The 22,245-nt window shown below is 41.4% G+C and overlaps 1 protein-coding gene across 13 annotated transcripts in view; it reads right to left on the bottom strand.

The window, feature by feature from the left end:
• Positions 1–22,245, bottom strand: part of adgrb3 (adhesion G protein-coupled receptor B3) — a 147,732-nt gene that overhangs the window by 9,545 nt on the left and 115,942 nt on the right. For 9 of the 13 annotated variants that reach the window (XM_065959317.1, XM_065959316.1, XM_065959313.1 and 6 more), the window contains 7 exons: positions 20,250–20,376; positions 19,074–19,177; positions 18,874–18,976; positions 5,633–5,783; positions 3,707–3,776; positions 3,239–3,305; positions 108–211 (listed from right to left, as the gene is read on the bottom strand). In XM_065959317.1, coding sequence (XP_065815389.1) covers positions 108–211; positions 3,239–3,305; positions 3,707–3,776; positions 5,633–5,783; positions 18,874–18,976; positions 19,074–19,177; positions 20,250–20,376 — 726 coding nt within the window. The remainder of the gene's footprint in view (positions 1–107; positions 212–3,238; positions 3,306–3,706; positions 3,777–5,632; positions 5,784–18,873; positions 18,977–19,073; positions 19,178–20,249; positions 20,377–22,245) is intronic. The other 4 variants (XM_065959320.1, XM_065959319.1, XM_065959315.1 and 1 more) reach the window with 1 other exon arrangement.

Below are 22,245 nucleotides of genomic sequence, written 5' to 3'. Positions count from 1 at the left end.
GGAAAAAGGGAGGTCTGAAATGTGTGTGTACGCAAAAAATCAAAGCACATGTATATGTTTGCATGTAGAATAAAAAATGTAAAGAAGAAGAAAACGGAGGTACTAACAAGGACGTGCTGTCATACCCTGCTCGATGCTTCAGCTTCTTGTCCAGTATGCCATCCCTGGACACGAGTTTATTAAACACCAAAATGCCGATCACCATGTTGACCTGAAAGAGAAGAGACACGAGTGTAAGCTTTTCTTCATATAGATTATTTAAAGAAAACAGCGATACATATGTTGTTTAATCCCCTGCTTGACTTTCCCCAGAACAAACTGAAGGTAGCCGATGACTTAATGTCATCATCCCGCGGGGCTGTGCTCCCTGATGTCGCGTCCGCGCTGAGCTTTGACCTCTAGCTTCTATTGTTTGCTCATCTCTGACATTTCAGCCAATGCATGAGGCATGCATGCTCTGGATACTCAGCCCAGTGCAAACGGCCTGAAGAAAAGGAATCGGCTTGACAAGAAACACTTGTCTTCTCAAAGGCACCTTCTCCTATTATTAGCCGCGCCTGCACTAACAGCAAAAAAAAAAAAAAAAAACTGAGCGGGACTCGGAGAATCATGGGAAGAAAAAGTCTGTTTGGCTGCGATCTATTTCCAAACCCTTCAGCTGAGATAAAGAGCTCATTAAGTATTCATCGGAATGCATTTGGGGGGAGTTTTCAGCCAACAAGCTTTGTTAATGTGAATCATTTGAATATGATGTTACAGTATCGTTTTATGAGAGTGTACATTTGGACTTTGCAGGGTCGTGAATGAAATCCACAGCTCAAACTAAAGATGTTTCTTTAATAACTTCCTTTTTCCAACACGTCACAGAGCAGACGTTAAGATAATGAAATATCCCACTATGTTTCATCCCGCAGTCCTCTGGTCCTCTGACACACACGAAGTGATTTGCATAATCATAATCTGTGTCGTTCCCTCTGTACAACAGTGTAAATACAAGATGAATTTAAAAAAAACGCACTATTTTACATTAAGCACAGATCTAATGAATGAATACTTTATAACCTCAGAGCTACATGGAGAACCATTAATGTAAATGAAAGGGAATTACTGGAGAACATCGCCTGATGGGACGCTCATTACTTTGACTCTGAGAGCAGTGAGTGTGTTCCTCTCGTTAGCCGTTTTCAAAGCAACGTTTAGCGGACTTTTAACACACTGTAGTTGTGCCATAATGATACTGTACCATCGATGAAACTACACTAATGCCCGGCCTGCTGCGACCTCCACCTCAACGGCAAGGGAGTGAGGACAACAGGAACGAGACGAGAAATCCTTCCTGCATCTTATCACATCTCCCCCTATCCCATTTTTCTTAACAATGAGTGAGGTCTTTAACCAATGAGTGAGGTCTTTAACCAATGAGTGAGGTCTTTAACCAATGAGTGAGGTCTTAAACCAGTGAGTGAGGTCTTTAACCAATGAGTGAGGTCTTTAACCAATGAGTGAGGTCTTAAACCAGTGAGTGAGGTCTTTAACCAGTGAGTGAGGTCTTTAACCAGTGAGTGAGGTCTTTAACCAGTGAGTGAGGTCTTTAACCAATGAGTGAGGTCTTTAACCAATGAGTGAGGTCTTAAACCAGTGAGTGAGGTCTTTAACCAATGAGTGAGGTCTTTAACCAATGAGTGAGGTCTTAAACCAGTGAGTGAGGTCTTTAACTAATGAGTGAGGACTTTAACCAATGAGTGAGGTCTTAAACCAATGAGTGAGGTCTTTAACCAGTGAGTGAGGTCTTTAACCAATGAGTGAGGTCTTTAACCAGTGAGTGAGGTCTTAAACCAGTGAGTGAGGTCTTTAACCAGTGAGTGAGGTCTTAAACCAGTGAGTGAGGTCTTTAACCAATGAGTGAGGTCTTTAACCAGTGAGTGAGGTCTTTAACCAGTGAGTGAGGTCTTTAACCAGTGAGTGAGGTCTTTAACCAGTGAGTGAGGTCTTTAACCAGTGAGTGAGGTCTTAAACCAGTGAGTGAGGTCTTTAACCAGTGAGTGAGGTCTTAAACCAGTGAGTGAGGTCTTTAACCAATGAGTGAGGTCTTTAACCAGTGAGTGAGGTCTTTAACCAGTGAGTGAGGTCTTTAACCAGTGAGTGAGGTCTTTAACCAGTGAGTGAGGTCTTTAACCAATGAGTGAGGTCTTTAACCAGTGAGTGAGGTCTTAAACCTGCTCTTTTGTAAAGCACCTTGAGATGACACTTGTTATGAATCGGCGCTAGACCAACAATGATTAATTGATTGATTAATTGATTGATTAATTGATTGATTGAAATGCATCTTGGGACCTGAAAACAAGCTGCAAATGTCAACTTTGTGTATTAATATATATTTTTGTAACTACAGTTTGTATTTATTTTAAAGGGTTTTAAGTGTTCATGAAACAAATCTAAAAGATAACAATACAAAGAACCATACCATCATGATGATACCAACAACACAACATGCAGACTTTATGCACCTCAACACTTTAACCCATGTACCGTGCATTTGCACTTTGTACGTTTTTATGTATCGTCTGTGTTTTATTAAGGATTAGTGACTCTCTCTGCGAACTATTTTACCTACAGGTAAAAAAAAAAAAACCTGAACTTGAACACAAGATAACAACAAAGACCTGCAAACATAAATGATCTTAACCCCTACTCCTGTCTGTGTCTGATATACACAAGACACACATTATACTCATTAACAATCCTAAATGACAGATGTGTATGTTGAAGATAATCTTGTGTGATCTAATTTAATGCAATCCAAAAAAAAACGACTCTACCATGAATTCTCCTTTAGCGGTGGTGTGATTAAATGAAATAAATTAAAAGGTGATGCTAATATTTCGCACACTCACTTAACATACAGAAAATATCAGGAACACCTCACTCCAGTAGAGCACCAACACCACCCACTACGACTTCAATATGAAATATGAAGTAGAGCTGTCGTCTTTTTGACCATGTGAGCGAAAAACTGAAACTTCAGAAGCTTTGTAAAAGCAGAGATTATGGTAGACGTGTTGTATTGGGTTGCATTAGATTGCATATTCAGTCAATGTTACGGCTGATTGGTGGAGATGCTATGCGGTATGAAGGGATCAACACATGCTGAGTGAACGTCTGATGATTTGAATCTACGTCCCCCTTGTATTCCAAGCCTATTAAAGTTAAAGCTGGACATCTGACGCCTGAAACATACCAGAACAACAGCAGCTGCAGGTCCAACGAAGGCGTACAGGAGCCCACCCTCCAAAGACAGCCAACAGCTGCAGGGGAAAGCGAGAAAAACAGTCAACTCCCACCAAGGCATTAACATCCGAGTTAATGGCGCACACCAGCACACAATTGTGTTTTCCCCCTCGAATCGTCAGGGGAGAAGCGCCATATGCTGTAACTCTGCTTCCAAAAGTTTCACAGGATAATAAAATGCTAAAGAGATTTTAAGCAGTGTTTATGCACTCGGCATCCAGCAGGGATACAACTCACATCCAATTGGGGTCTTGCTGCGCTATTTTGAAATCTGATTGGGTTCAGGGGACTTTGTTTATGGCCCTATTTAAGATAAGTAAGCCACTGCAGACGCTCTTAATCATTACGGTCAAGTGTTGCCATGAACCTACAGTGTGCAGCATACTGAACTAAACAAAAAAAGGAAAGAAAGACTTACTACAAGGGTGTCCCATAGCCTTTTGTTTTGGTGAATCCCATTGAAACAGCAACCACCAAAGCTGGTAATCCTTAAAAAAGAGAGAGAACAATCAATAGTTATTTGAGCAGTTCTGAGCCCACTTCACTGCAGGGGGAAAGTCAGCCCCTGTGCCATCCAGTCATTTCACAAAGTGCAGCTACATTCACTCCATTACACGCTGCAGCATGAGACTACACAATCATCTGAGAGTATATGATCAACTGTATGCATTTCAATAATATCAACACACTGCACGGTGTTCCATTAAGCGGGTGAGGGAAGGGAGAGCAGACTGTACTCTGCTTTGACAAAATGGCAGCAGTGCATCGAGCAAGCCCAGAGAAAGCAGGTAGTGAAATTTCATCAGCGTACAGTAAGAGAGAAGAAATCCCTTCACCCTCCACACCTTTTCCATGACAGGGTTTTTTTTTTTTTTTTTTTACTGTATGTGCTCCTCGTTATAGAGGATTCTGGTTCTCACTACAGTGTGCTCAGAATATTAACGCTTTTCCCCCCTCTCTCGGAGCAGCGCGGGCAGGTGCTATTGATGTAATCAGTTTCCTGGAGGCAAAGACCCTGTGGCCATCCAGTGCCTCTCTCTGCAGCGCCGAGGAGGTAAAGAGTGCAGAGTGTACACAAGCATGTCATGAATCACCGCCTGCCAGAGACGCTGCACTTCAAACTGGTTGCTGCATCGAGAGAGACAACAGGTTACTGCGCGCTGCACACCGCTCTGGAAACCACTTTTGAAAAATGCTTTTTGTTTGAACACAGGTGGTAATCTGCAGAGGATTAGGGTGATTTCATTTTCTAGTCATCAAGTGTAAAAAAAAAAGAAAAAGCCTTTATATTATGTAATGCATTTTTTATTGTCATCCAACGAGACACTTGCTGTTTTTATTCACCCTCAAACTGCCTGTTATGGCGTATTTTAGAAATCTATGTGATTGTGGAACAGCCTTTGTCCGTTTTCTTTTTTTTTTTTGCAGCAAGCAGTGGCACTGCAATGACTAAGAGAGCCTTGTTTGTTGCTAGGTAACAAGAAGAATGAGTGTGGGCTCTTTCATAATCAAATTGATTTCTGAGAGATTTCTAGTAGTCGGTAAGGAAGAACGATCAGGACGAGCATTCAGACTGACATTTATCAAATGAAGACGAATCCAAATCTTTTACATTTTGATACAGATATTCGACCGCCTGTTTTTTCATCCGATGATGGTGCATAATCGTCATGCTTGTATGTGTTGATTTTTTCCAGTGAGGTGACACTAAAGTGGAGGGAACTCGGTCGTGGGAGGCAGGAGAAAACCAAACAATCTTGCAGCCCTGACTAATAGATGAGAAATACATTTCACTGGATGCATGTTGCAACATGTCGAGATTATGATGCTGAAGTGATTCAGAAGTTGACTCTTTTAAGGATTTCAGAAAATGTGACGCTCGAACTGAACCACCTAGAGTTTTCTAATTCAATATATTCTTCCTTTGCAAAACACTGCACTCTCCTGAACTCTCTACCTGAGGGTCTTTAGATAAAATGTCTTCTGCTGCAGTATAAATGCCCCCCCACCTCCTTATCAGACATAAGGTCATTGCAGCCTGCTATGAGAGAGCCGCGCCAGTCTGTCTCCCTTCTTTCCTCAAGGCCAGTCCGTTTACCCGGGTCCTCTGAGAGCTTGACTGGTGCACAAAAGCATCAACACAAAGAGTCCTGATAGGATGAAGATTTGGCTGCCCCCACAGAGAGGATGAGGACAGGGGGAGGGGAGGGGGGAGGGGGGTGGAAATAGACCTACAGTTACTGGGAAAGACACCTTGGCCAGAGACCTTGAGAGAAAAATGGAAGCCGCCAGGCATGATGGGAGATAATGAAGAGGTTTAAGGAAACATCGCAGGCTCACTCACCCCAGCCCAGACAGAGAAAGCGCTTGCGGATGAGCCGGGTCCGAACCTTTCCCGTCACCGCCATGTAAGACTGCCAGGCCTCCGTGAGGACCCAGCAGAACGACGCCAAGAAGAAGAAGTGCAGAAAGGCCGTCGTCATGATGCAGACACCCTGTTGACAGACACAAGAGAAGAGGAGTCAGAGAGAGATTCATTCATGTACTGTGGATTCAAACAGAGCTTCACATTAATAGAGATCCCAGTTAGGATGCAGCTAATGTAACGGGGCAAATGCTAAATGGTAAAGGGACTTGAGCTTGTAAAGCACTTTTCTAGTCTTCTGACTACTCAAAGCACTTTTACACTGCATGTCACACCTACACATTCAATTCTACAATTCACTCAGCAGACTCTTTTATCCAAAGCGAAGTACATCAGAGAGTAAGAACAACACAAGCAAGGATCTAGAAAAAAGGGAACAATGTGAGTAAGAGCAAACGATCAGCTTTGAGTCTGATTGGACACACAGGTGCTGACAGGAAGTGACCAGAGACAAAGCACAACATTGAGGGCAGTTCTTGAGAGCTCTAATCAGTATAGAAACCATCTTATAAGTCGTCCTTATCAAACAAAAACCATCGTCATTACCATCATCATCATCAATAATATGGAGACCATCATCATTAAGTTAGTAAGAGCTGGGTCTTTAGCTTTTATGATCTTTTTTTTTATTATGCCTTTGAATATTACAAAAAAAATACACAACAGAAATCAGCTGTTAGACGGCAAGCAGCTCCAAGTGCTGACCTGTTCACTAATTATCACTTTCCAGTTAGACTAAAATAAAGAAATAAGATGCAGCTGTAACACAACACTGCTGTATATCAAAAACAGACTTCATCTACTGTAAAGAGGCCCACAGCAGCATTCACATTATTTATTTAAATATCTATTTATTTCCTTGAACTGTATTTGAAGTTCTTACACAGCAGCGCTTTTCCCCGTCTAGACCGGCGTCTGCACCACCATCGCGTGCAGTAAATGAAACAAAAGCCTCAGTCTAAACTGCAGCAAACAGAGGTGGCGATTGTTGTGAAGATCAGAGGCAGGCTATAGCTGACACACAGAAAAAGCAATGGCGTAGCATTCCTCCGCACTAACCCTCATTAGTATGCTGGGGATCCCACCTGGAGGCATGTGAGCCAAGGTCAACTGTTCTACACAGACAGGAGGGGGGGGGGGGGACAAAGCACAACACCGCTTAAATGATACAACAAAAGCAGGCGTGTGAGGCAGCAGATCGCATTCAAGCCCCCGACAATGTGGCAGCACTTTTCAGCTTCATTAGCTCGTCCATCTTCGTTTTCGGGGGGGGGGGGAACGCATCCTCCAAATGGGATTGTTTAGAGGAGGATTAGAAATAAAGAAGTATCCTTAGGAATCTTGTCATTGCACTGACATTTGCAAGAGAGTAGAGATTAAGCTTCTTCTTTTTTTTTTTTCTCCCCCCTCTGCAGATTGTTTGCACTGGGAAGCTGTGTTAATCTGAGCGACGCTGCACAAAGAAGGGGAAGATTGAAGTGTATCATCTCATCATCCCAGCGCGTCGTCCATCCTCCACCGTGAGATCTCCCGTGCACTTTTTACATTCCCCACAGAGAACGCCACGCTAAATCCAATCCGTCGCCCGGGGGGGGGGGGGGGGGGTTGTTCACGGGGTTCATAGCGAGACAATAATCCTGCTTTACCTCTCGCATGACAAGTGAGGAAAGTCTGTTTACTTTACACCCACCCAGAGATGTTCATTACATAACCGTGAATTCAGGTAGAAAGTATCAGAGTTCATGTAGGAGGCATTCAGGTGCAGAAATAAATCGTGGGATATTTCTGTAGTCTTTTAGAGTTGAATGTTCTTGGCAGGTTTAGTGACATTAGTGTCAGATGAGTAGCTAATGAAATATAATCACCCTACTTAAAGTGATAGAATCCATTTAAACTGTAATATAATAAACCTTACTTATTCTTCAAATCACAAACTTATAAGTAAGTCATTGTGGATTCTGGCTGATTTAGCTAAACGTTTTTTCTTTTTTTTACTTCGCTGGAGCAGAGATCTGCCGGGATTTTTAAAAAATTGTTCTTCTGGAGACATAAATGGTGAGAGATAAGTTTGCTGGTATGTGTCAGCAGGGCTGGGAATCTTTGTGTCGGATTCAAACTTTTATCACAAACAGGATAAGGTGTGTGCTGTTAATTAATACATTTTCTGATGCTCCTGTGACGAGGTGTTATCTGGTTAACCCTTCTGCATTCCTTAAATTATAATTTCTATCGTTTTAAATACTGCCAATTTACCCAAAGAATCAGAAAAGAAATACATGCTTTCTCTGCAATGCTTTAGAGAAAGATGCAACTTAAAGGCTTTATATGCAATTTTTTTCATCCAGCAGGTGTCGCCCTTGAGCACCAGCATGAAACCAAAACAACTTGCGCTGCATTGTTGTGTTAGCATGCTAATGCTAGCGATCTTTATGATGCTCATATCTTCACACTGCATGTAAATTTACCTGAAATGAGCGTGATCTAGAAACACAGTTAAGCAGTGAGTACAGTATGTTATTCTTCTTTTCTCTAGTCCCTCAATTAAACAACTTTTATACTCGAGGGGAGGAGTCAGCCGGCCGTCCCGGCGATGTAAACAAACTGAAGATAGGACTCTGAAAACTCTGAAAGCATCACAGACAGTGGGACTCGGGTGTTACACCCATTGTAGACAGTCATGACTCACAAAGTTATTTTCAGAGGATAGACTTGATTTCTATTACATTTAAGTGTGAGAAATCTCAGCCTTTAACATACAACACTTGAAAGCTTCTAATGTTGCAGAGATTAAAGTCCCAAGGCAACACTTCAAAGTTATGGGACGCTCTCATGACTCACTGCCACCTACCTGTGCGGTAATTACAGATGTGTAAACCTGCTTTTAGAGAAATCACACAGACCTAAGAGCATACCCACTGTTCTGTGAGTGAAAAAGTGTGATGAGGAAATGTCCATGAAAGTAGGAATATAATGCATTTGTGCTATTTCTTAATGAAGGAGAGGTTTTGAAGGACACAGCTATACATCCTTTACAAAGCTACTTCTTGAGTTACTTCTTGAGTTCTGTCCAAGGTACTGAAAATAGAGCCTGCCTGCGTATTATTTCCTGGAAAACAGGTCGCATACAGCCGTTGTGTGTGTCACCGTTCACTAGAGTGTCTGTACCGTCCTGCCTCATTAGTCCTGGAAAAATAAAACACTGTGCAGTGTGAAAAGAGAGAAAGATGCATTATGAGGATATTGTGTCGGCCTCGGTCGGACGTAGGCAGCCGCACAAAAACAAGGTGGAAATCTAGAGTCCACACTGCCCTTTGGAGAGGCAAATGCCGAGAGATGCCGAACACACTGTGTCCGTATCCATGGAAACAGAGAAACTGAGCAAGGGGTCCACATTAAAAACAGTGCGGAGCTGCTAGACATGTAGAGGTTGTGGGTATAGGGGCGGATGTGGAGCACTTCAAGCCAGTTCAGTAATGACAGTTTAAGGTCAGGAAGGGCAATTTAAAGGAATTCCGACCTGACTAAACTCTGACATAGAGGTCCGGGCTGAGCATCAATGCTCTCTCAAATTCTGAAAACTAAAAGCTTAGATACAATGAACTATTGCACACTTTGCTTCATCGTGCTATGAAGAGAGTGAGAGTGGATTGAAGGAAGAAAAGGCAGTGAAGTATTGTTGAAGAAAAATACAGAAAGAGATTTTTCATTTTTTGCTTCTATCAGGGCTGGAAACAACTTTTTCATAATTGGATTAGACTAATGTTTACTTGATTTAATTATTCTCCTCAGATCTGCAGGCATTTTAATCTGCTGATCAATATTCAGTATGAAACCCTTTGAACTCAGCCAGGAGAAAATGGAAAAGGTTTGCCGGTGTCTACTTCTGGTGTTTTTTTTCTTATTCGTGAAATAATTTCTTTGGAGAATCGTCTCATGATTAATCGCTCTAAAATCTGCCCAACCTACGTTTATGTAAGTCAATGAGATATAAACATTTATGTGAGTATCGACATATCGACACAGACATCAGACGCAAAGTTGGATCAGCTTTTTCTCAAAGTAAACATGAAAACATAACAATCCAAAACAAATCTAAACGTAGACACAAACAATCTGCACCAATTAAAAAAACAGTTTTTAAAATGTTAGCTCCAGATATTAAAGATTCCATCATGGCTCACTTAAAACACGATTGCAGAGGCTATAGTCATCCAAGTGGGCGACCCGGGTTTGATTCCGACCTGTGGTTTCTTTCCCGAATGTCATTCCCCTCTCTCACTCTCTCTCTCACTCTCTCTCTGGCCCATTTCGGACTCTATCCACTGTCCTATCTCTACAATAAAGGCACAAAAAACCCCTCAAAAAACCTTCAACAAAAAAAACAAACAAGATTGCAAATATATGTGTTTACATTGCAGTCGTACCTTCCAGCTGCACGTTTGCACTACATTTCAACAACAACGTAACCTATTGTCGTCCTCGATGAAGTGATTATATGAAAGACTGAAGTCTTTGCTTTGGCTGCAAAAAGAATAAAGGCTCTAGCTTTTAAATTATTTAAAATTCAGATACTTTGAAACACTGTCATGGAAAACAATCATGACCTGCTTGAGGCTTTTTTTCAAAGGATTCAAGTAAACAGGCAACAGTTCACCTCGTCACAATAACACATATTTTCCTCATAAGATCAAAGATCTAACTTGTCGGAGAAAACAAACATTGACTGCTTTGTAGTCATGGTATAGTCCTCCAAAGCAGAGATGGGACCGATCTGATCTTATATTTACATATCGAATATTGGACTGACGGCGTCGATCCACATCACCGATAAAGACAGATGTTTGGGCACTTTTAAAAATCCTCCACTCACACAGTCTCACTCTGAAGAGGGTCAGACTGAACTGTAGGAAGAGCCCACAAATCGTCTCCATGACGACGTTCAGACGAGATGGAACAGCTCTTTCTATATGAGTGCAACTCTTAAAACTTTTAATTGAAAAGCCTGAAAGCTGTTGCTGCTTCCTGTTTGTGTGTGACAATGCAATGCAATGCTGGGTTTACTAAAACTTTGTGTAGCCTTACACATCATACCAACAACAACAATAACACTATAAGTTGTGATATAAAAATATCTGAATCAGTATCAGTAGGGGTGCATATGTTTTCAGAATTGGATCAGAACTGAAAAAAAAGTGGATCGGTGCATCTCTACTCCAAAGAGTGACATTTTTATCTAAAACATTATAGCATCACTTCTCTCTCCTCTGGCGTTGTGAATCAGTGTGGGAGGAGGAGGCTGCTTGTTATTTTGACTGAAGCACCCTCTGTTTGAATCAAGCAACAAGTGGCCTCGGTGCTTTTATACCGCACAGTGAATGCCTGGGTGGAGGATTTAAAAATCTCCACACAACAGAGTGGTGGTGATGGTGATGATGATGATGATGATGATGATGATGATGGTGGTGATGATGGCAGAGTGTTGTTGAACTGCAGAGAAACACTGAACATCGACTCTGCCACTACAGTCAGAAAATGGTTTTTACTTCTTTTCTAGTTCTATGGATGTAGCTCAAACAAACCTGCAGTGAGTTCATACTCAAAACACTTTTCCCTACTTCACCTCAATATATATATATATATATATATAAAATACTCTCAAGGCTTTAAACCATTGCATACAAGTATTCTGCTGAAGCCCATCAGAGGATTCCTGCAGGTATGTATCAACAGTCTCCCAGAATCTGGTTCAAAATAATCTGAAGTCGAGACAGAGGGACTACAATCATAAAGGTAAAGGACACTGTGACATGCAACATCGAGATCTGAATTTAGACAATTAGCTTTGTCAGACAGACAAACATCACCAGCTACACTACAATGTATCCCACATATGTATCCCTATCTTTCCCTTAAGTGCTGGCTTAAAACAAACCAGAGTTGAATTCATTTTGAGCTCTTTGTGTGCATGGTTATGTGTATTTATGTGTATCCTGTTCGGTTATCTAGATAGCAGAATTGTAAACCTGATGTTAGTAAAAACCAAACAATAAAGCCACATGATTTGACACCACAATGACAAAAAAAAGTCCTTTGTACCAAATATCTGAAAATGTCTTGTTTTTAATGAATACAAATTGCAAGCCAACTCCTGCACAGTGTCTAAAATTGTCCAATCTATTTGTGCAATTTAGACAGTGTCACCTCCTCTGCTCTCTGTCTGTTTGTAGGAGACAGAAACACAACTTTTTTGTATCTGTTTGAGAGCCCAAAAGGAATGGAAAAGTGTCAGTATTTGTCGACCTTTGAATTTGAAAAGACCACTTCTGCTGGGTTTCTTTCGCTTGAGGCAACTTTCCGCTAAAAATATGACTGAAGATCTGTTTTTTAGGCACCTTTGGCTACAATCGAACATTGACATACTGGAGATTGTTTCATTTTAAAACACATGGTATACAATAAAAAACCTCAGTTTATCGTGTTACTAGTTTTTAAATCTGTAGCATATTGTGGTTTTATTTCAATTACAACATTTTAAAGTCCCAAAAAAGGAACACAGATTTAAAACAACCAAAAGCCAAAAACTCTGTCGTACATCACTTCCACTCTTTGTATTTGAGCTATGATGATCGATTTCATTGTTCCAATGAATACATTTCTTTAATTTCAAAGATCAACAAAGGTGTTACCGAGTATATAAGACTGAGCTGCTGTGTGTGTGTTTATGCAGTTCTCTGTCGTCTGATTATTAAGTTGCACTGTTTAACATTCAACTAACGGCAGGTTTGATTTAAATGCCTGCACCTCAGGATGAGGAAGGTCACGCTCTGTGCACTGAATATATTCTATCGCTGTGCATGCTGCAGTTACTGCATGTGTATCACACAGTGCATGTACGTATGTCCTCCAGCTCTTCCTTGTGTAGGAACATGTACAGAACAGAAACACATTTTTTTTCATGTGTTAAACTTTTGTTATTTCACTTTTTATTTTATTTTTTTCTCACCAAGTCATATCTGAAAACATAGAGAGCCGAATTCATGGATGTTACGGGAATCACAAGCTATATTTAGATCACTAAACACAAACGAGTCGGACGCAATTCCCTCCAACCTCTCGTGCAATATGATCACATTATAATCTCTACCATGTTAAAATATCCTCTGACACTGTGTGAGGTAGTTCCTCCTCTGTGTGAAGTTTGCATGTTCTCCCCGTGCATGCGTGGGTTTTTCTCCGGGGTAATACGGCTTCCTCCCACAGTCCACAGACATGATCATTAGCTAAACCCTTTGACTGCTGATCGCCCCGTAGGTGTGAATGTGAGTGTGGCTGATTGTCTGTCTCTTTATGGCAGCCCTATGATTGACTGGCCCGGGGTTGAAAAGCGGTATAGAGATAATGGATGGATATGTGCAATAATGTACTTAAACAGTAACATGTTGAACAGTATGCACACTGTGTGCAGAACAATGTTTTTTTTTCTCTATAACTGTGAGAGTTCAGACTTCAGCTCTGTTTGCGCTCCTCAACTATTTTTACTTTTTATTGAATTGTGTGCACAGTGTGCTCTTCTTCGGCTGTCCTTCCTCTTCACTCTGAACTTCTCCGTTGTTGGACGAGTAAAGGTTTATCTTATCTTATATTTAATTCATAAAGAGGATTGTTTTAACCTCTTAATAATATTAAATATATCATTGTTTGGACAGGATAGCAGCCTCGATAAGCCATCTGTGACTGTGATACGAGAAATGCAGCGATTAAACAAAAAGGTGATGGTTTTTAATTTCCGGACACCTCAGGAGGTTTAGTCGTTGAAAAATCAAAAGTGGATTAGGAAGCTATTCTTTATTGTGTTTTTTATTCTCTTAAAGGTACAGGCACGAGCCGAAACACCTTGATACCTTAACTTTCTTAGTGTATGACTCAATACGGGATGAACATTTTACATATCTTACTCCAGATTCAGTCCTAATTCTGTCCTCTCTTGCAAACCCGACAGCGTGCCGCTCCTCCCTCGCTCTCTCTCTCTCTCTCTCTCTCTTTTGCATAAACCCGGATGAACAATGACTGAGGACAAAGGAAAAGCACAGACAGGCAAAAGGTGACTCACTGACTCCCATGCTCCCAGAGGACACCTCCACACCAAAGAGATGATTTCTATGAGACGATGAGCGAGTCAGAATCCACAAACAGTGCAGCCAATTATGCACACTTCTTACAAGAGATGGGAGGAAAAAAACAAGTGAGGCAGTGTCAGGCAGCATGGCAATTAAACCCACACAGGGGCTATGTTTTCTCTCCTCCTGCTAGCCAACAAGTCAAACACGGACATCTACAGAATGTCTGATCAAACAAATGAAAGATTTCTCAAATATTATTACAACAGGAGAGACGCAGTGGAAACAGAACAAAGGGGCGGAAGTAATAAATTGTCCAGGAACTCTAATAAACAGCTTCGGGAGACGGAGAAAACAAACACAACTTTGGAACTTGAATGCAGGAACAAACAATGAATTTGTCACCGTGGAAGATGTGCCGCCTCGGAGGAGGAGGAGGTTTGATTTCTAGGTGTCCAAAAGACGAAGAAAAACAAACAACAGAAGTTTGTTTAAATATCTTATTTTAAAACCTCAAAATGTGATCCATCTTTCTTCTTATTCTCATGTTTTAAATATATATAATAAACATGAGGAACTAGAGAATTGAAGCCAACTCAATTATTCATTTTAAAGTCATTTGATCTGTTTCTATATGTAGTTGGGTGGGTGGAAGGATGAGGGGGGGGCTATTTAATGTAACTCTTTTTCCATTACAATTAGGAGCTGTGTTATCTGGACTGTCTCTGCATGATAGCCAATAATCTTAACTCTATTTATCCTTATTTCTGAACAGAAGTCTCGGGTGTCTGGTTTGGTTTTGGGAAATAGACAGTTTTCAGTTCCCCTTCTATATTATCTATGAATCCATTCATCCATTATCTTTACAGCTTTTCTCATTTGGGGTCGAAGGGGGGTGGAGCCAACCCCAGCTGTCATTGGGCGAGAGGCAGGGTTACAGTCAATCACAGGGCTGACATTTAGAGACAGACAACCAGCCACACTCACACCTACGGGCACTTTTAGAGTCACCAGTTAACCTCACCAGCATGTCTTTGGACTGTGGGAGGAAGCTGGAGCACCTGGAGAGAACCCACCAATGCACGGGGAGAACATGCAAACTCTACACAGAGGCTCCTGTACGACAGGGATTCAAACCAGGAACCACTTGCACCACCATGTAGCCCTTATCTTTCAATGACTATCAATAACCAGACCTTTAAAGGAATACTGAATTATGAACCCCTGTGAGCAGACTAGTATCAGTCCAAAGGATAGAAAGCAGTTTTATTATTCATCTGGAGTTCTGTTTCCTGGCACCCACACAGATTTTCCACTGAATATTTACTCTCCGTTTAGCTTGGTATTTAGTGTCCTTCACTTCCAGATGAATACATCAGAGTCTGCAGATAAGTTCTCTGCTGTGTTGGTTAGCTCGTTACCGAATCCCTAAGCGGACATGCATGAATACATTTCATGTGACTCCATATCCCCCCCCCCCCCCCCCCCCCCCCGTGATAATGAGAACATTTCTGTTTGAGATCTTGACTTGTGTATCTCGTTATCTCAGGGCAACAACGCTGTTTTTTCTTCTTCTGATAATAAGTTAATGTCAGCGGTTTCCTCTACATCTACAGAAATTGAACTCGATATCACATCAAAACCTCCAGAGTCCTGAGATAAGGAAATACACAAGTCTGAAAACAACAACAACAACAACAACAACAACAATAGAAGTTGACTCATTACGGGAGAAGGAGTCCAATACGATGTATGGATGTTTGTCCGTTTAGCGCTCTTGTAGCTCATTGCTTACATTCTCTTTTATCATTCGGCGCTGTGCACACAGGCGGTATAAAGGAGCTCTTCATCTGGTGTTAGGAAGATGATGATGAGATTATATGAAAACTAAATGTTGCAAAAAGAAAACTAAAAGCTAAAAGGAGCTAAAATGTGCACCATCATCAATTTTTTAAGGATTATATTTGAGGATTTTTATGCCTTTATTTAGAGACAGGACAGGAGTCAGAAATCTGGGAGAGAGAGAGTGGGGAATGATATGAAAGGAAAGAAACCACAGGGCGGAATTGAACCCGGGCCATACGCTTAGAGGACTACAGCCTCCGCATATGGGGCGTGCACACTAACCACTAGGCTACTGGAGCCCTAAGTGACCACTTCTTCAATATATAGTCACTTGTTCTGTTGATATAAAAAACAATAGTGCAGCTGCAATGTTTGAAATATATCACATCATGTCTGTTTAGATGTGACTGAGTCAGCTGTGATTGAATCTGACCCCTGTGAGTGAGTGAAGGTGATTTGTTGAGTCACTGTGAGGGTCGCTCACATGACGTCTACAGTGTGTCAGAGGATTTTCAGAAAAAAACACCACCTAATCTCTGCAGATTTCTGAGACAGATATCTTATTAGCGGCATGGCGAGCGAGTGTTCACTGTTAAGTGGTGGTCCTCATAATCAAGACAGGAGATGACTGGAGCGCTGATTAAATCTGACAAGGCTTCAAATCAGCTCGGCTTAGAGAAAAAAGGGCCTCGAGCTTCGTGCGTTCAGAGTTTTGGCTCTAGCACTGTGCTCCAGATGTGAGGGCCAGCATTGAAACAGATGAACTCAAACTGACTGGGTGATGTTTTTGTTGTTATTCTGAGAGTGTTACACTTCATGCATATCATAAAACCTTTTGCAGTTTTTTTCCATCCTTGTAGGTTTACAACATTTTTCATCTTTTGCTCCACATTCATAATTAATGATTCAATTTTTACTGAACGTGTGTAGATTAATAGAAGGAAGCGTTTTGATTAATGAGTGGGGTCTGGTCAAATACGGACCCCCCCCCCCCCCCCCCACTCCCCCTTCCACTGCTGGTAAATCCATCTGTTCCAAGAATAGTTCATACATGTAAGCAGAGGGCAAGTGGCCATGCTTTAAATGCATTTCTAACGATGCAATACCCTCATAGATATATTTATTTATGAAGCATTTTAAAAGATTTTTAGCTCTCTCTTTTTTTTTTAATATGCACTTTAAATTCTACGACTGCTGCACTGCAAGAATGTCCAGATCCAAAAGAAAACCGGCTTGTTAATGGGCCGAAAAACTAAAGAGAACGAATTAATGAGGAGAAACAGTGGGACATAATGAGCTGAGGAATAAACAGTGTGTTCCTTGCGAAAAAGGTAAAGGTACACTAAGAAAAATTGTTACACAATAAAAAATGGACAATGTGTCATTCTGTAGTGCTTGCCAAATGACTGAGAAGGGCATCTGCGTGGGCAGCTTGTAAATCCTAACTACTCCTTGCCAAACAATCTTTTACATTAGCCACTTGTTTACCGGCCAGTTATGAAGCCCGGAGACAGGATGTGATACATTTTTTTTATTGGAAGCGATTCCTTCTTTTAACTATAACAGTTGTCCTTCTGAAATTCCTGCTGACTTCATTTAAACTTCAGTTCTCACTGACATCCAACAAAAGTGGTTTTTATAACCCCCCGTGATGGCTGTGAGTCATTTCGGTAATGCACACTGCCCAGAAAATCAAAGTACAAGAGCTCCAACTATCCTCCAATCCAGCCTCATAAGCTATACATTCACAATTACACCATCCTTTCAGGGGCAGCAGCGTCGCAATAACTTCATTAGGCTTGATTGAGCGCTGCATCATGTCTGCCAGTGTGCATCTTGTCTGCCTTTCTGCTAGCACGCTGCAGAATATTCCAAACTGCAGGACTAGCAGGGCGTCACATCTGAACTATAACATTAAAACTAGCATCAGTACTCCAGCTCCAAATGATCCAGTGTCCCCTTTTTGGCTTATGTCTTAAAAAAGTTTCCTTCTGTCCTTGGAATTTTAACTACATTTCAATATCATCATGCCAACACATTGGGGTTATCTCATAATCTAAATGGTTATGTTCGTTTTGTTCTCTCAATGACACAGCAAACATCTGTTAGACAAATAGCACTGCTCCCTGTCAGTTGGGAAGCATACCTGCAAAAACTGTCAAATTGTTCAGTACTTCAACACTTTTCCAGTGAATTGAAAGGATACAGTATTTGTAATTTTAATGAGCAAAAGTATTAAGAAGCAAAAGCTGCATTAATGTCTCAGAATTGTGCAAATACTGAAGTTTTGCCAATTTATCTGTGCAATTTCAGACAGAGGGCAGGAGTTCACTTGCAATTAAAGGTAATTAAAAACATGAAATTGCTTTAATTGGGTTGCCTAGGACTTCTATTTTTATTACCATGGTATCCAAACAAGTATAAATATCGTTTGATTTTTACAATCAAAGTTCTGCGATAGTGACAACCTTAATACTGTTTTTTAGAGGGCATATGAAATCAAATAATTGCGTGTTTATTCACATATCTCTCATGTTGATTGTCAACTTGTTGCCACTCTCCGTCCCAATTGTGACATTTTGTTTTAAAGTATCTTTTTTAGAGTTTGAGTCATTTATCTTTGAGCGTTGAAAGTCTTGGTGATTCATCATTCATGGATCCTGGGGGCTTGTACGAATTATTTATCCAATGAAACACTTCCCTGAAGTTTTATGAACCTCCTCTGTGACGCACAGGATCTATGAACAAGCTATAACTACACTATTGGCGACTCTAAACATCAGTTCGTTTCCACAGCTAGTCCCTGCTCAGCTTCCTATTTTGAAAAAGAAAGACTGGATCAATGAGTACTTTGCAAGGAGTTTCACAGAAACTTGGTGTAAATTCTTTAACCTTTTCTATTTCATCGTCTATTTCCTGATAAAAGAACCTCTTGATACACTGCTGCACAGAAGTGTCAAAGCCCATTCTCACACATTTCAATAAAAGAAAAAACCTGAAGATCTTTAAGGAGCTCTCAAAACACAAAAAGAAAAAGCGCTGAGCCTTGGTTCAGCCTCGACAAGGCCTCAGTGAGGTACCACTTGGCATTGCACTATTATCTCAGGTTAAACTCTCTGATGGATAAAACATCCACTGGACCTCCATTTTTTTTATTTTTCTTGTAAGCTGCTGAATAAATCTGTAAACTACACTTACCACATTGTGGGTCTGCGTTTGTCCGACGAGGATCAATATATTGGAGCAGATTATAGATAAGCAGAAGTTGAGCAGGATGATGGATCTTTCTGAGCGAATATATCTAAAGGAAGAAAAGAAGAGTACAACGTTAGAGTATTTCTATGAAGGGATTCTTCATCATGTGGTTGCAGCTTTCGCTCTCAGTGTGTTGCACTTACCTCCATAGCACGGCATAGATCACTGCCAACGTGATCAAGGCGAGGCACGACAGACCACAGCCAACTATCAATGTCACAGATGGGACCCCTGAGTACTCCATGGTCTGTGGAGGAGACGGAGCAAGACGGAGCAGTCAGTGGGAGGCTGGATGTGGTTCATGCAGGACAGTAAATCTTTATGGTTGCCCAGAGATGCAAACCAATCAAAACAACCACCGTGCTTATTCTCAACAGTCCACCCATGGGTTTCCTTAATGTACTGTGAGGTTTGGAGTGCATGCGTGGGCTTTGAAGGTTGTTTATATTCTGTACATGACCAAAACTTTCCACCTATCTGTGCCGGGAATTGTGTTTGCAAAAAGAATGAAGGCTCGACACAAGTGCTTTCTAAAGACTGTTTTTGTTTGATTCTTGTTTTTATTTCAGCTGGCCAATTACAGGCCTGCAATTTGTAGCTACCTTTAGATATACTTTAAATAACTGGGGATGCACTAGACACAAGAAACAGTACAAAAAATACACTTTTAAGGCCGAATGTTTGATTGTCATTCTGCTGCTAAAGGTTTCAGGCCTGATGTAGAGGGAGGTAATAGATGTCTTCATGCCATTTCAATTCCTACTGTGTACTGTTGCAGAGGCCATGGTGTAAGCACTCTATGTTCTCACTGTTAATTACACTATGTTGAACAATAAATAACACAAGACATGCTTCAGGTTTCTTTACACAAGCCTAATTTCAGCACATGAGCTCAAGACACTTAAAAAAGAAAGACTCTGCATGCAGAATTGTTCACTCTTATTTTCTGCAGTCTAATGATAAATCTGACTCTTTTCTTTTTTTTTTTTGATCTTCCTCCCCCCTGACTAAACGTGCATTTGACTGATGAGGAGCAGAGACACACAAGCATCAGCATGCACACACCCTCCCAGCGTGCACGCGCACACACAGAGTTATCTCAATCTATGAGCAAACTAGGAATCTCCCTTTACCGCTGAATTAGTATTTAACAGGATTAGCACAGCAAAGATTCAATTTACATTCGCACCAGCACACACACAAACACACAGACACACACACACACACACACACACACACACACACACACACACAAACACAGAGCCTTTACATTGGCCTATAAAACCCACACTGAATAACAAATCAATACCCCTACTTACTATTTCTCTTGGTTGCTGAGCCAAAATGGCGAAGGTAGATACGCGATCACATAAGCATTTTGTATGGGATGCATCTGTTAGCACCGTTTTACATCCTTTTGCGGACCAGGCTCCCCAAGAATCGTTCCTGCAAAGAAGAAGAAGAAGAAGAAGGAGGCAGAGGCAATCAGAAGGTTTGTTTTAATTCCAGCGGAGGCACGACTTCTTCACAGGGCTTATCGACATCGCTTCGGCTTCCCATTTAATTATTTATTTTGAATCGAGAGAGAGAGAGAGAGAGAGAGAGAGCCGTAAACTGTTGTTGCATTAAAAAAAAAAAAAAAGAGGCGAAGAGACACATCGACGCGGCTCTTGTGTGGCTACAAGCAAGCATTTCAGAGCTGGAGCAGATAGAGAGGCAGAGAGACGCGGAGGAGGGGGAGGACGCACGGAGCTGTCCAAGCAGACCGGTGCTGATTGATTCGCTATACGCAGATAAAAAAGCAACAACTCTCTTTCAAAAACACCATTGTTCCTTCATAACACTCACAGATAAAAAAAAAAAAGCGTTTATATTTACCTGCGAGATTTTTCTAGTCCTTTTAAGATGTTTTCCAAACGAACATTTTTCCTCTGCTGTCTTTTTCCCTTTTCGCTTGATTTCCCCCCCCCCCCTCTCTCTCTCTCAGCTGTTTTAATTAGCAGCTTTTGAATGCTTCCTTAGGGGGATTTTCACCCTGGAAACGGTGGACAGCATCAGATTGATACTCTGTTCCTCTGTGCTGGCGTGAGGGGGGGGGGGGGGGGGGGGAGGTTGATACAACGCAATAATAAACGCACGCTGTCGCAGGATCTGTTTGTTCGCCTGCGAGTCTATTGATATGACCTGAATAAATGGTGTTTCGGGGTGATTCCTGAAAATCATTTTACACGAAAGTTGCTGCTTTGCTGAAATCAACCCCACTGCAGAACTAATTCCACCCCGCGGAAGCAGCGCGAATGGTTGCAGCCAGTCCCCGCCACTTCACACCACGGAGCAGGTGAAATGAAAGGAGCGCTTCTCTTCCATTTATCACTCGCCCCCACTCGTTTTCAATCACCAGAAATCATCATTGATTAAACATCCCCCCCCCCCCCCACCCTCCAGTGCAAACTGGAGTGACACAAACAAAACAGAAAGATTGTTTTCAGATCAAGATTTTTTTTTTTGCCGCATCATATAACCTGATATTAACATTCCTGTCACAAACGCTCAAGCAAACACCTGTTGTCCTGGAAGACACCTTGCAGTTTTTTTCAAGCCAAACAGCCAACAACTCATTTCTTACAAAACAAGATGCCTGCCACCGATCTTGAAAGCATACTATAGCTGTTGATTTGTGTGCCAGGTGGTGTCTGCTGTGTGAAGCAATCCTGCTTTGTCATTTGATCAATAGCAGTAGCAGCAATATTTATTATTCCTGGAAAAGACTGTGGGGGTGTGGGGGGGTTGGGGGGGGGGGACAGGGACATTGCATATTTCCAACCAGTAGACCAGACCTCTACAGTCCAGGCTTTAGTACACATGAATGCCACAATAAAATCCTTCTCAAAACACATTCACTAGCTTCTATTCTTCAACAAAGCACAACTCTGCAGAACTTAAAATATTTTAAACACCCTTAAATACCATCACTATCAAACAGGTAGTCAGAAGTTATCCATATGGTATGAAAAACAAACAAAGTGCAAAAATGGCCTCGTCAAAAACGGTGAAAGATAAAGCCGAGTTAACGCGATACCTCCCAGCTGGAGCCCTGAATCACTTCTGAAAGGTTCAAAGTAGATGCACCATTCTGGTGATTCAATATGTTCAAGGATTTCTTTGATGGTTTCATAAAGCACAGTTCAAACACCGACGTTTCATCTTAATAGAAGTCTGCAGTGGGGATCTGGAACAAGTGTTTATGAATGTAAGCTTTTGAACCACACTGAATAAGTGCAAGACTCTGAAAGCTGCTAATAACCGCTTGGGTGG

Source organism: Labrus bergylta, chromosome 10 (genome assembly GCF_963930695.1).
Source record: "Labrus bergylta chromosome 10, fLabBer1.1, whole genome shotgun sequence".
NCBI classification, from domain to species: domain Eukaryota; kingdom Metazoa; phylum Chordata; class Actinopteri; order Labriformes; family Labridae; genus Labrus; species Labrus bergylta.
The sequence above is the reverse complement of the archived record's forward strand: the minus strand, read 5'-3'. Positions and strand labels throughout refer to the sequence as shown.